Consider the following 14,318-nt stretch of genomic DNA (forward strand, 5'->3'; position numbering starts at 1 on the left):
ATGTGTGAATGGTTCCTGTACTATGTAAAAGCGCTTTGAGTAGTCGTTAAGACTAGAAAAGCGCTATATAAATACAGTCCATTTACATTTATGTTTTGAGTTTTTAATCGTTTCTGGACAACAATGGTGCTCTATGGCACAGAAGAAGACAATATTTCAGGCTTTGATTCACACAATACTTGTTAGTAGGATACATTCACTGTTGGTTTGGGTGTTGTTGACAAAAAGATTCATGAAGCTAAAACATCCCCAGCTGTAGCAGCAAAATGCCATCTCAATAGCCTTACCAGCGTCTCTTCTTTCTGAGGAGACTCAAGAAGGTCCACCTGTCTCCTCAGAGCCTGGTGAACTTCTATCGCTGCACCATCAAGAGCATCCTCACCAACTGTGCCACAGTTTGGTATGGCATCTGCTCTGCCTACGACCGAAAAGCACTGCAGAGGGTGGTGAAAACTGCCCAACTGCCCCATTGGTTCCTCGCTCCCCTCCATCGAGGCCATCCAGTGCAAGCGATGCTTGCGTAAGGCGCGCAGCATCATCAAAGACTGTTCTCACCCCAACCACAGACTGTTCACCCCACTCCCATCCAGGAGGCGTTACAGGTCTCTCCGCCCCCGAACCAGCAGGTTCAGAGGAAACTTCTTTCCGCAGCCGCAGGACTGTCACCCTACTGAACTCTAGCTCTGCATCCTAACCAACCAACTAACCCCCAGATCCCCCTTCTCCGCCCCCTGCCTGTTGAGGTGTCCATGACCATGGCAACCTTGACAGGGACAACAAGGAGGCGGACATCCCCAGCCCCTCGCAGGACATCCCCAGACCCCCCCAATGCGATATACAAAGTCTATACTTTGTATATCGCATTGCACTTTTCTGCTTTTTTTGCACTTGTGGTTGGACGCAAACTGCACTACAATGTACTTCTACTCTGCACATGACAATAAAGTTGAATCTAAAAAAAATAAATAAAAATCTTTACTCGCCGATCAATGTACCCTTCACCTTGTTTGTTTTTTGGCTCTCCAGAAAGTAGACATAAAAGCGGAACTCTCAGCAGTGAATTTTGTCTGAAAGTGGACCTTGTGTCTGCGATAAGAGGCAGCCAACCGCTATGATTCAACAGAACCATCCTTTTTCTGTCTTGTTTTCTCAGACTTGGACCTGAGTCTGACTCCCTCTGGGAAGGTTGTGAAGGCAGTAGGGGACCCCTTGCCTGTGAAGATCGAGAAGAACGCTTCTGGTGACCCTAAAGTTTCATGGACAAAGGTAATGGTGCTATAGTTCTGTCACTGATGGCATCAAATATAATGCTGCATTTATAGAAGAGATGGTAGATTTAGAAGTGTTATTGAAGGTAAACTACTGTTAGGCTTATCTACAAACAAAAGTAGAGTAGTAGTATCCTAGTATATAGTTGATATATGAGGTCAATGGGCAGTGGTGGCCTAAAGCTTGTGCCCTGGAAGTTGTCAGTTCAATCCCCAGAGAGCAATGCTTGTGCTCATTACCACCACTGAGGTGCCCTTGAGTAAGGCCCTCAACCCTTAAAAACGGCTCCAGTGGAGCTGCTCAGTGGTACTGGATACCTTCCAGGTATTAATGTGTAAAAGCCGTTGTATGCTTTCGCGTCGAATCGACAGCGTACCCCCGCAGACCCCTCTGCGTCTACGCCGGACACTACGCCGTAGCCTGATGTGCACCTCTCGAAAAATGTAAAATGTAACGACGCACGTCGCTTGTTAGCGTTGCATTTCTCCCGACTCATTTCCTGGTTCTCCTTCTCCATAAACAACATGAAATCAAGGAGAGGGTTAACTTTTCCTGCAACAGATTTCCAACCATGGTCAGAAAGAACAGGGGAGACACTTTGTTTCTCTCACTATGACGGTACTCGCTCTGAAGCTAATCGCCGTCACTCTCACTTTCCCTCACTCTATCACCCACTCCCCACACACACACACCAGCGCACAACTTCAGGCCATTTACGTAGGCTACGGCAAAAGCTTTGCGTGGAGCCTGCTCTGAACCATAAAACAGGCTTAACTGTGTGAATGTGATCAGGGTCTTCCTGCAAAAGAGAGGCTTCCTTTCAATGAACCCTTCCCTGAAAAATAAATAAAATGTAGTCTAGTATAAAATAGTCTGGACATGCGGACATCTCTCTGTGTGTTGCCATTCTGAAAATCCCTTTGCTTCAGGAAACAACAACACATTTCGAGCTAGAAAATGTAGGAGTTCTTTCCCGAGACTATTTATTAGAGCCACTGTCGCTGCGTCCCAAGCTTTGCACCGCCCAAGATGATTGTGATTAGAGAAATGCAAGCAAGCCTGAGTGTTATTTTTCTTCTATCCTAGAATGTATGTGTGCTGTAGCCAGACCTTATTCCACAGCGCTGTGGAGATAGAGCTGGCAATGTGAGACTAAGTATAAAATAATTCGAGAAAAAGCCAATGATTAAATACTCACATAAGGGTTACTGTGTTTCCAGTGAAATGAACATTCTTGTAACCCTGAACTCCTGAATTGGGTATAGGGAATAGATTGATAGAGGTAACTGACATCTTGCATTCATACCAGATGATAAGAGCTGGATGGGTGAAAATGATACTGGATACACATCCTGTTACTGTGGCATTTAAATTGGAGTTACAGGTACACCTTGCTCTATAAAACACATACTGACATTGTGACTCTGGTTTTCAGAATGGAAAGGCAATGAAGGAGCTGCAGTTTAGCAAGTTAACCTATGCTGATGCAGGAGTGTATGTGTGTGAGGTTTCCATAACCGGCCTTATGCGACATCAGAGCTTTGAACTGGTCGTTGAAGGTGAGTGCATGTGTGTTTTATTAATGTGTATATGCTGCATGTGGTGAAATAAATGTGCATTGCTTGCTACAGAGAGGAGGCAGATGACCTGTGAATGTGCCGCCCAAACCTTTTCAAAAGTTTTCTCTTTTTTCCAACAGAGACTAGAGTGTGTGTGTGTGTGTGTGTGTGTGTGTGTGTGTGTGTGTGTGTGTGTGTGTGTGTGTGTGTGTGTGTGTGTGTGTGTGTGTGTGGGCATGTATATGTGAGTGTGTGCGTGAATGTGTATGTGAGTGCGGGCCTGCATGTGTCATAGTCTACTCATCGGCTGGCAGAAATGATAGAATATTAAAACCGCCTTACTCTTCTATTAAGTCACTCTCTATTAAACCTGCCGGGAGGAAGTTCAGTTATTAATACTGAAATTAAATTTTAAGTCTCACAACTAGATTATATGATATTAAGGGGGCTTTCACACCTGAAAGTCCAAAGCAAGGTCCGGACCTTGCTTTGGATTCTTACCGGATCACATGCAAAAACATGAACCTTGGTCCAGACCAAGGTTCATGTTTTTGCATGTGATCCGGTAAGATTTCTTTTCACACTGCAATTATGCAAAACTACGTCCTGTCGTCATCAGATACGTGAGCTGCGTTTCCCCACAGTTGTAACAGATTGGTTTGTAGACGGGCTTCCCCGTACTCTCGTATCTTCTCTCTGTGTCGGAGTTGACTGCTGCAAAACGAACAGCAGTAGGGGACTGCTTCGTTGCGCTGTTGTGAAGCAAGACACAGGAACTTTGCGTGGGGTTTGAGGAGCTGCAGTTTTTATTCAGAGACAAACTGACACATACACTGTACACTTAACAAGTAAACTGCTGATGTATTCTCTGCTCTGGACGCTGACACTGTCTCTCTCTCACACATACACACTAAGCTCTGAGCTGTTCCTTAAGGAGCTTTATTGGTCTTATAACACCAAGAAAGCCTGCCAGAGCTTCCTGTATTTGGTCCGAAAGTCCAAACCCTCCAAAAAATGCTAGAAACGAACCAGACCATGGTTCAGCTTGATCCAGACCCAGACTATCTATTTTGGTCGGACCAAATTTTGTCTGTTTGGTCCGGACATTGGTCTGGGTGAGGTTTCACACCTGTAATTTGGGTTCGGATCAAACTGAAAAGTACGAAAGTCTGGACCAATCAAGGTGAAAGCGCCCTTAAATATCAATACCTGAGTCATCTATCTGTCTGTCTATCAAAACCCTTGAGGGCACCTGTTTTTAATCTGTTTTCTGTAAAATGCCGAAATACGTGACATGTATTTATGTGTGATTAAAAGTAGCTGAATGAAGCTATGTTAGTAGTAACAGCACAATGTGTTTGCATCAGGAAAGCCTATGATCACCAGCTTTACCAAGGACCATGGGGATGATGCCAATTCCAAAGTTCTGACCTGCGAGGCTGAGGGTGTACCAGAACCCAACTTCCAATGGAGCGTCAATAGCACAGACGTAAGTGTGTGTGTGTGTGTGTGTGTGTGTGTGTGTGTGTGTGTGTGTGTGTGTGTGTGTCAAGATAACAGCAAACAGTGCAGTATGGTGTCAAGTGTCCTTTGAGGAACCAGTCACTTACAGTAAAGAGCTCCTCATGAGGTTTCCACTCTTTTCTACCATTGAGGCTGTCTGCTGAGTGCAGAATTGTTTTTAGCAGCCCTTATTTCCTGGCAATGGCTGGAGCTATAATGCACCAGTTGCAGTGAGTATAAATCTCTAAGACAACCTTTCCACAGCGTGTGGGGGAATCAGCCTTAGTGCAGAACACAGTTCACTCTAATAAATAATGTACTTATGTAATGTAAGATATTTTGTGATGAACAACTCCTGCTCATCATGAGCAGGTAATGCAACTTTTCTCTGTTGGATTCAGGTTTGTTGGCAAAGAATAGGGTGTTTTGTGTTTAGTTCTGTGGTCAGAATGAGTTTGCAGGTTGGCACATACTGTCCCCTGACTCCCCTGCGTATGGGCAGTTCAGCACTCCTGTCAGGTGTCAAAGTTGCAATGGTGTCGTCCCACCATTCCACCGTTCCCCATCTGTCAAGCAATATACTTGACATATAATGTACTGTTCTCTTATAATACCTTATCTGAATTATTGTGTGGAGGTGTGGGGAAACACAAACAACACATCTACAAACAATATGCTTACTTAAAACACAAAAAACAATAATCAGAATCAGAAATACTTTAATAATCCCAGGGGGAAATTATTATTGTTACAAACTCCAGATATACAAACAACATATATTATACAGACAACATATATATTAGGAACAGAATATAAATATATATAACTATATATATATATATATATGAACAAATTTACAACAAACAAATTTACAGTTGTAATATATATAGTTGTATATATACATATATATAAGGATAGTTTATAACGTAGGTCATCATGAGCACACTAATGAATTATTCTTAAAGTCATATGCTCTGAAATTTATGGATTATGAAAATGTATGGAGTTGATTTTAAAACGGCACAATTAATGTACAAAGGAGAAACAATTGACTTCCTGGCAACATTAAAAAAAATGTCCTGGATAGAGAGGGCAATGATTTAAGAGGGAAACTTAGTTTAAAACAACTGTATGCATGCATTATTCTTAAAAGCTGTTTGTGTTCATGGGGTGACTCTCTGGAATAGTTATAAAATTGAGTAAAAATGTCACACAGTTCAAAATTAAACGCAAAAGAGCATTTCTGGAAAGGTACAGTAAAGAGGAGGGAGGTTGGATGTTAAAATGATTGACTGGTAGTGTATTATTTTGTATTAACTTGCTTCAGTTTTGATCTAATAGATTTATAATTAAATTGTGCTTGATAAATATACTGGATGGACAGTAGCTTACGGATGGTACATAAATACATGATTTAATCAAGGAAATGATGGAATAGTAACTTGATCGATTGATTGATCAGCAAATGTTTTAGGATTTTGAAGATGTTTTCTGTTATATAGTTATATGTTGCATATTGAAAAACGACAGATTGAAAACACTTTCATGAGGGCTATTTTTGTAATTAAAGATGTTAAGGTATGAACATTTCAAAATGGGTAGGATCCTAAAAGCATTTTGCTTCCTCCTACTCCCTTTCGGAGTCTTAATTCATTTAGTTTATTCTTGCTTTTTCTTTTTTCATAGTGAACTACTTTTGTGTCTTGTATTTTATGTTTTGTGTTTATTCTTTTTTATGTTGTTTAGGATATAAATTATCATAATATCCTGTGGAATGAAAAACTCCATGTGTAAGATTTTTTTCTCCAAATATGTTTCGAGCCTCTTATGTCTCTGATTATTCTTTTGTTGTGCTTCCAGAAGAAGACCTCCTACACCAACGGCAAGGCCACCCATAAAATCACTGTGAAACCCTCGGTGAATCTGACTGTCACCTGCAGGGTCAGCAACAAGCTGGGAGAAGATACCAGGACCATCAATGTTTCCTCTGGTAAGGTCATTCTTGGCAACAATTTGGTTGATTGGCTTTATTTTCCCAGTTGTGAGAAAGGAGATGGTGCAATAGTGCTTCTATGTAGTGGAGAACTAACGTTTTACAGCTTTGAAGAGACATGTATACATGTCTTTTGACTTTTGTTGTGTTGAAGTAATGTATTGGGCTATTTAGGTAGCCTCAGTTGAAAATCGAGAGAGACAAACTAGTCAAATTAAATTTAAGCGTTACTTTCTGTGCAATGCTTTAAATGTCCCTTAAAGCATGGACTCACAGGCAGACATTCTCTGTATAGTGACAGTTTTCCTCAGCCAATAACCTTGTTGACCTACACATCAGTTTACTGCAGCTCAGCTCTGTAGGAATCAAACAGGGTGACTTGTGTTACTGCCAGTGGTACTTCACAGTTAGAGAGATACTTGCCAGCAGCTTTCAGCTGCAGCCTGATTGCGGGAGCCTCAAAAAAATTATATATATATATATATATATATATATATATATATATATTCACATATATATATATATATATATATTCACGCACGCTTCTGAATCACGGGGGCTGTGGCACCTCTGCAACACAGCACAGACGCGCCCGGTAGAAAACAGGGATTAGTCCATTAGATCAGGTGAAGTATGGTGCCTGCTGTACCTTAGCTAAGTGAGTCCACACTTGATTTTCTTTTTGTCATTATAAAAGAGACCAAGGCAAACTGATCAGAAACCAAGTTAGAGGAAAAAAGTCACCTCAGGCCTCCTACGTACTTCCGCTCAATTTTCATACAAATGAAATGTACGAGAGTCTGGTTGGACCAGGGAGCATTTAGAATGAATTTATTATTTTATTTTACCTTAGCGTGTCTGCACCTTGTCCCCAGAAATAAAGTCAATAGAAGCAGGTTTTGGTGTTAAATAATGCACTATCCTAGGTTTAGTGAGAAGACACCCATCAGTACACTGCTTTTACAGACAGCACTTGAATGTGGAGAGGCTTTAACTTGTTTTTTTCTTTCTTTGAGAACACTGTATAATTTGTTCCATTTTCCACAAATTATACACACCTATTATCAACAGCCATTATTTGCTGTATCTAACTGTTGCAGAATGACCTTATGTGGAACATGTACATGTTTGCAGTGCAGGTTCACCAATGACACAGAATCTTTTCACTATGCCCACTACTGGGATGAAACAAAACAAAACAAAAAGGATTGTTTCAGGAAAGACTGGGACTGTCAAAGGCTACAGTCGTATCATTTCATGCATTCACTCTGTGCTATTGCTATTCCTCCTCATTCTTTCTTTTTGACTGTGATAATTACCTTTTCTTTTGTCTCTCCTCCTTCACCATCTTCTGGTTTTGGCTGCATTTCTTGTCTGTTGGGGTGCTAAACCTGTCTTGCCTTTTTTCCCTGCAGTTTAGCCAGAGCCACTGCCTGGCATCTGCTCTGAAAGAATATTAAATTGTTGCTTTTAGAATGTATTGTTGCTTTTTTCCTACTAAGGTACAGTTTGTTACATACCAAAGAGGATTAAGGCCACATGTGAAAAATGTATTTGAGTTCTGAGTTTAAAGTCAGAATTCTGAGAATAAAAATGTATTTAAAAATTCAGAGTTTTTTCTCAGAATTCTGACTTGTTTTTAAAGTGTATATATATTTTTTTTAAAAAGAGTCAGAATTCTGACTTTAAACTCAGAACTCAATACATTTTTTCACGTGGCCCTAATCCTCTTCCGTAGTTGCAGCTTGTTGTAAGGCTATTCTGCGAGGCTGCACCTGGCCTGATCAGTGTAGGGTTTTGTTTTCCTTTGGGGTTTTTAGACAGACATATATGTTTTGTTTACCTTTTATTTTGTATGAGTTCTAATTTATTTATGTTTGATTTCAGTTTTTAAGGAGAAAACAGAGGAAAGAGGTAAGATTTTCGTTTCCTTTTGCCCTTATCTTTTACTTTCTAGACTTTTTAGGAGGTTCTGTTGAACATTTCTTTAAAAAAATATCAAGCTATTCTTGAGGTCAAATCTACTATCATGGCAGATTAAACTAAACTGTTACTCTGGTGGATTCTCTGATTATGTACCCAACACTCACCACTCTCTCTTCATGTATAAACTGACCCACGTTCATCACTTTACCTGCAGACAATACTGTGTCTGACTCTGAACATGCACCTGCATCTCAGCTGTTCCATCTTCATTATTTTATTTCTGGCTAACTCATGCAGAGGAGCTCTCAGGGGCAGACTAGAGGGATTATGAAGAGGGCCTGATGATTATTAAAGGACAGGGTTAAATCATGCAAACACGGTCATCAGAACTATCCATGTGTCACTGATAATGCCAACAGAACGTCAGTTAGCAGATTTCCTGACATGAATGCATTTGCTTTTGTCCCTGACACACTGATTAACTCTCCTGTTCTATAAAAGGAACACACCAGCCACCATCTCCAAAATATCCAACATTTTGTTGTGTGCTGCAAATGTTTACCGAAATATAAACAAAACTTAACTCAGTGTGGTTTCATGTAGCTACAGTAAGGAGAACAAGTCGTCGAAATATAACACAAGACGAAGCAATAAAGTGTTGTGTGATGAAGTGTCACTTTATTACTTTGGCTCTCTGTAGCTAAATGTTAGCATGGATCATCACAGCGAATAATCTACCTGGGACACGTCATGATTTTGGTATCTGTGTCTTTCATCATAGCTAGGTTGAAACTGTCTTTCAATGAACTCCTTTAGGTGCCCAGTTGTAAAGCTTCTGTGTGAGTGTGTGTTAGTCCTACCGCTGAATGCTGCTGTCTGTTGTCAGACTCTCAGGAGGATTCAGAGGACCAGGCCAAGCTCATAGTGGGAGTCGTGGTAGGGCTCCTCGTAGCTGCTGCCATAGTGGGACTCATCTACTGGCTCTACATGAAGAATTCAAGGTACAGAAACACACACTGGTGTGCAAACTCAATGTTGTACTCCGGATAGTGAACTTAGAATAATAATCAGAAGGAAGGTGGTCAAGATTTATAGCCACAATCTCTGATGATGTATATAATCACATATGTCAAAGAAGCGCTACGCAGATGAGGAAGTACTATCAGGTGGGAGGTTTTCCGAGCACGTAGCAGAGGGAAATATGGCAGAAGGAGAAAGTAAGAAGGTGATGTGTGTGTGCGTGTTTGAAGACATGAGTTTACAGCCTGCTGTGGAGTGACGTCTGGAGCAGAGAAGGTCTGAGAAGGTCATTCTGCAGCGTAGGTACTTCACGCTTTTGCAATTCTGTATTCACCACAGACAAGGAAGCTGGAAAACTGGGGAGAAGGAATTGGGAACATCTGAGGAGAGCACGAAACTAGAGGACAACAATCACACTGTTTAAAGGCACTCCTGCTGTACTACATGAGATGAATATGGTAAGAATTGTCACTTTTAAATGTACATACACCATACACACAGGCAGACTGAGTGTAATATATGTTACATTTCAGTTCAAGTTTAATTTGAATGTATTTATATATACAACATATACATACAAGTATATTTTTTGTTTATTACAACATGTCTTACTTTTGTAGGTTTGGCCATCAATCCTTTAGCAAATGATTTGCTGAGATCTCATAACAATACAACACACAATCTGTCAGATGATCAGACAGATAAAAAAACAACTTAGTCAAACTTATTTCGAAGAGAAAACAAAGGTGACTGATGCAATAATTACCCTAAATGTCCATTGTAAACACATTACAGACTGACTGCCTGCTTAAACTTCAACCTCACACTTTCCTGTGTCATATTTGCTCAAACTGTCACTATATCTGACAGTGCTACATGAGAGGAATAATCCGTGAAAAAACTCACGTTCCTCTCTGCCGCCTCGGTGTGCTTCTAGTGGCATAAGAAAAACAGCCAATCAGAGCCGAGGATTCTCTAACGCAGCGTCAACATTGCTCGTGAACTCTGATCAAACTGGCAGCGCTGATCAAATATGAATCAAGATTCTGTTACTGCGTTGCCTATTTCTCACCTCAAATGTTTTCTATTCAATTGTATTTATAGTATCAAATCATAACAGGAGTTATCGCGTGACACTTTACAGATAGAGACCAGGGTGGGAAATTAGCACCCACCACCAGCCAAGGGTGACGTTGCCTTGTGTACCAGCCACAGTGGCGTCTTGGGCGGTGCTAAGCACCGGAAAAAGCTGTGGTGCCGCTGCAAAATAGCGTCTGGAAGGAACTTGTTTTGGTGGAACGTGCTTTAGTCGTGAAACAGAGTAACTCATTTGATTGGTTTTCAGCGCTAGTCCGTGACACATATAGCTGAGCTGAGGTACAGACGAAAGGAAAATTATCGGGTAAAAAAATGTGGTGACAATTGGGCGCCTGGGTAGCTCACCTGGTAGAGCAGGCGCCCATATATAGAGGTGTACTCCTCGACGCAGCGGCCGCGTGTTCGACTCCAACCTGTGGCCCTTTGCTGCATGTCATTCCCCCCCTCTCTCCCCTTTCATGTCTAAGCTGTTCTATACAAATAAAGGCCTAAAATGCCCAAAAAAATATATAAAGAATGTGGAGACATATCCCCAGTGTTAAGAGGCCCGCGGCGGAGTCAGCAGTAGCTATGAATGTACAAACTGTTAAGGGCGAAGTAAAGAAAAAGAGAAGGTACTTTTCGAACAAGTGGCGCATTGATGACGAAGGGAAAACGAGGGAATGGATAGCCTACCTTCCTGACGACCAGTCCATGCACTGTACTTACTGTCAAACCTACGCATCGTCAGAAAATGCTAACAATTTGTTCGTTAGAGGAACAACTAACCTTAAATTAGAGGCAATAAAAGACCATGAGTCATCCAAGTCTCATATCAAGTGCACTGCCATACAGGTGGCGAAGACGGCCCCCCAGGAGCAGAGTGTGGCAATAAAGGTCTTTATAAAATCTGCTTCATGCAATCGGCGCAGTTGGACCGAATGAGAATTCTATTCAGAAACGTCCATGTGATCGGCATAAAGGGCAGACCTTTTTTCACATCACTTTTTATATATATCCTATATTAATAAAATATGTATTAATAATACAAAATAATGTATTGAAGCAATTCAAAATATGCAAGTGCACTTTCTTTTATAAATTTGAATTCCGGAAAAAGTGGCTGGTAAAAAATATAAGTGGCTGGTAAAATTGGTGGCTGGTGGGCAAAAAAGTAAATTTGCCACCCTGGTCTAGACCACACTCTATAATTTACAAAGACCCAACAATTCCAGTAATTCCCCCCAAGAGGAAGCATTTAGTGCAACAGTGGCGAGGAAAAACTCCTTTTAGGAAGAAACCTGGGACAGACCCAGGCTCTTGGTAGGCGGTGTCTGACGGTGCCGGTTGGGGGTGTGATGAACAGTGGCAATAATAGTCACAATAAAGATAATGGAACTATGACTAGAAATAGTAGTTGTAGTAGTTCAGCGTAGTAGGGCCCTGCTTCAGAAACATATTTTAGTGTACTGGTTAGATAATGAAAGTTTGCTCTGGCCGGTAGGCAGTGCTTTGGTTTTTGGCTCTTATTTTACATCTAAAATTATATATAATTATATCCACCCAAGTAGAAGTAAAAATAGTCGTAAAAATAACTATTTGTATAATGTAAGAGTTATAAAATATCTCGTAAAAACTACTCAAGTAGTAGGCAACGTCATTAGATGCATTTTATTACTATACATCACATTACATTCAAACAGGTCCTCAAAAGGTAATAACAAATGTGAAGTGCATGTTAATTGTTATTTAAGTGCCCATATCCAGACAAATGACAAAATATGTACTTTGTGTATGTGTGTGTGTCAGTCTGGCCCCTGGAGTTTTTTTTGCCACATCTGAATTTGTACTTGTACTGATGTGCTCCCAGACCTCATCAGGTACTTTAGTTGTCATATTTAATATGACTGATGGCTAAAACTAATGAAATAAGATCTGTGTTGTAAGAAACTGTAATTACATTTGTGTTTAGGTGTTTTTCTGGGCGTTATATGTCAAAATCTTACATGATTGAAATGATAATGACTTTATTTCTCTGTTCGTCTTTGTGGGGAAGAAGCAGCCATGCAACATTAAAACTACAGACTCCCAGTTGGCTGATGACACCCTCCATCAGGCTCCACACAAGCAGCAACAGAGTCGTGCCCACTGCCTGCTGTCCCACCTCACTGTCTGAAGTCTGCACTGAGGCTGCCTCGTGTTACTGTTTCATTTTGTGTTTTCGTGTTCCTGGTGAATGCTCCGTTATGTTTGTGTGAGCAATTCTGCTCAGGGTGTGTGGTGGGTTTTATTGCCGCTTAGTTCTTTCTTTAGGATTTATTTTTTGTGTGTTCTCGATTTTCTTCAAAGAATGTAAATCCCTTGTACTTGTAAGGCCTGTATAACGAATTATAAGTATGTTTGTGCCCTCGCTGAGCATGCCAATGTTTATTTTTATTGTTAGTTCTTTTTTGTGCGCTGTGTGTTGAAAAGCCTTTGTTAGGCTGTCCTCAGAGAAAAATACACTTTACGTATAACCCTACTGAAACTGCTCAACATCTCTTAACCTCCTGACTTATGTTTTCTGGTTTTGAAACACTGGCAAATGGATTGTCTGTAAGGTAATGGATGCCCACTACCGAAAGAGTGCTAATTATAGTCAAGATAATAAATAAGGTTTATTGCAACTGTGACCCCATTGCATTTGTGTAGATGTAAATTGGACACAGTCAACCACTAATTAGTTGCTTTTGTAAATACCAGTAATTTCTGTCACTTAGTCGTTGGAAAAATTGTTTAATCTGAGCAGGCAAAAAGAAATGAAAAGGCAAGTAGTCTCTTTTTTAAGTTTATGCTAAAAAAGTGTTATCACCTGTGATTTGGTTTAATACACTACATTGTTGTCTTCATGTCCTCACCTATCTGGTCTACAGTTCCTATATAATATTTTCTTTTCATGTTTTCTTTTTGGAAGCGCTTTACTTTATGCCAGGTCTAAAAATCTATTTTTGTGTTTTTGATGTATTTATATTGTGTGCAACCTTGCTGGATGGCGATGCTGCAGCATGCAAGATAATACTGTAGTTATTTTTAAGCCTGTGTGGAAGTTTTGAAAAGGTACTGTGTGGTAGGAGAGTTACATGAGAGTGAATAAGGCTATACAGTATCTGTGCTCATTACCTGTTACCTAGCTCAGTGTTGTTACAGGCAGACTAGATGAGGTGCATAAAGATGTAAAGCCAGAGAGCCACCATCTCTCTGGCTTTACATATTTTGCTCTGGTACATCCCACAATGCAACACCCCAGTGACCCACCAAGGACAAAGGTTTAATAAGAAAGTTTGAGAGGAATCATAGACCATTTATAGTTTATAGTTCATAGTTGTTAAGTTCACACCATTTACATACTGTATGTATGTCAAGTTCTGATAAATAACTTTCACCTAACCATATGTTAATATTTCTGACAATCCTAGGGGGATTATGAATATAGCCAATAGTCAGATTTATTTAAGATTTGAGAATGTGGAACTGGTTTTCTTAGACATTTAGTTTGTTTTATTTTCAGCACCTGGCAAGAAAGTACCAATTCCAGTATTTTAAATTGAAAGAGCTTCAAGAGCTTCAGATACAGATATTATTATATGTTGGTTGAACTTGAAGGAACCATCCCCCAGTTGATCTTGGATGCTCGTTTTCCAAACTAAAGCAAAGAGATGACACTCTCTCAGTTCTCTTCCCTTATTTTTGTGGAAGGTGTATCTTCAAAATGACAACAGTGTCATCACATTGTGGGATGGTTGCAAAACTACGACATGAACATGAAAGCAGTAGATCAGCATTTTAGGTACCTAGTCCATTTGTTTGCTCATGCCTTTTGTTCCTTTTAAAATAATCAGGACAACAGTGAAACCAAAGATGGTGAGATGCGAAGGCCATAGTAGAGTTGTAAATACAGACTTTTGTTTTTGTACCGTTGTTGACAATAAAGT

At 40.3% G+C, this 14,318-nt stretch overlaps 1 protein-coding gene across 3 annotated transcripts in view; it reads left to right on the top strand.

Annotated features, from left to right (window-relative positions):
* The window catches only part of alcama (activated leukocyte cell adhesion molecule a), a 64,491-nt gene extending 51,478 nt beyond the window's left edge, over window positions 1-13,013 (top strand). Inside the window, exons 9-16 of one of the 3 annotated variants that reach the window (XM_078265650.1) lie at window positions 1,154-1,266; window positions 2,705-2,828; window positions 4,196-4,317; window positions 6,192-6,321; window positions 8,212-8,238; window positions 9,137-9,251; window positions 9,610-9,728; window positions 12,404-13,013. In XM_078265650.1, coding sequence (XP_078121776.1) covers window positions 1,154-1,266; window positions 2,705-2,828; window positions 4,196-4,317; window positions 6,192-6,321; window positions 8,212-8,238; window positions 9,137-9,251; window positions 9,610-9,694 — 716 coding nt within the window. In that variant the 3' untranslated portion in view covers window positions 9,695-9,728; window positions 12,404-13,013. The remainder of the gene's footprint in view (window positions 1-1,153; window positions 1,267-2,704; window positions 2,829-4,195; window positions 4,318-6,191; window positions 6,322-8,211; window positions 8,239-9,136; window positions 9,252-9,609; window positions 9,729-12,403) is intronic. The other 2 variants (XM_078265651.1, XM_078265652.1) reach the window with 2 other exon arrangements.
* The last annotated feature ends 1,305 nt before the right edge of the window (window positions 13,014-14,318 follow it).

This window comes from Sander vitreus, chromosome 13 (assembly GCF_031162955.1).
Source record: "Sander vitreus isolate 19-12246 chromosome 13, sanVit1, whole genome shotgun sequence".
Taxonomy (NCBI): domain Eukaryota; kingdom Metazoa; phylum Chordata; class Actinopteri; order Perciformes; family Percidae; genus Sander; species Sander vitreus.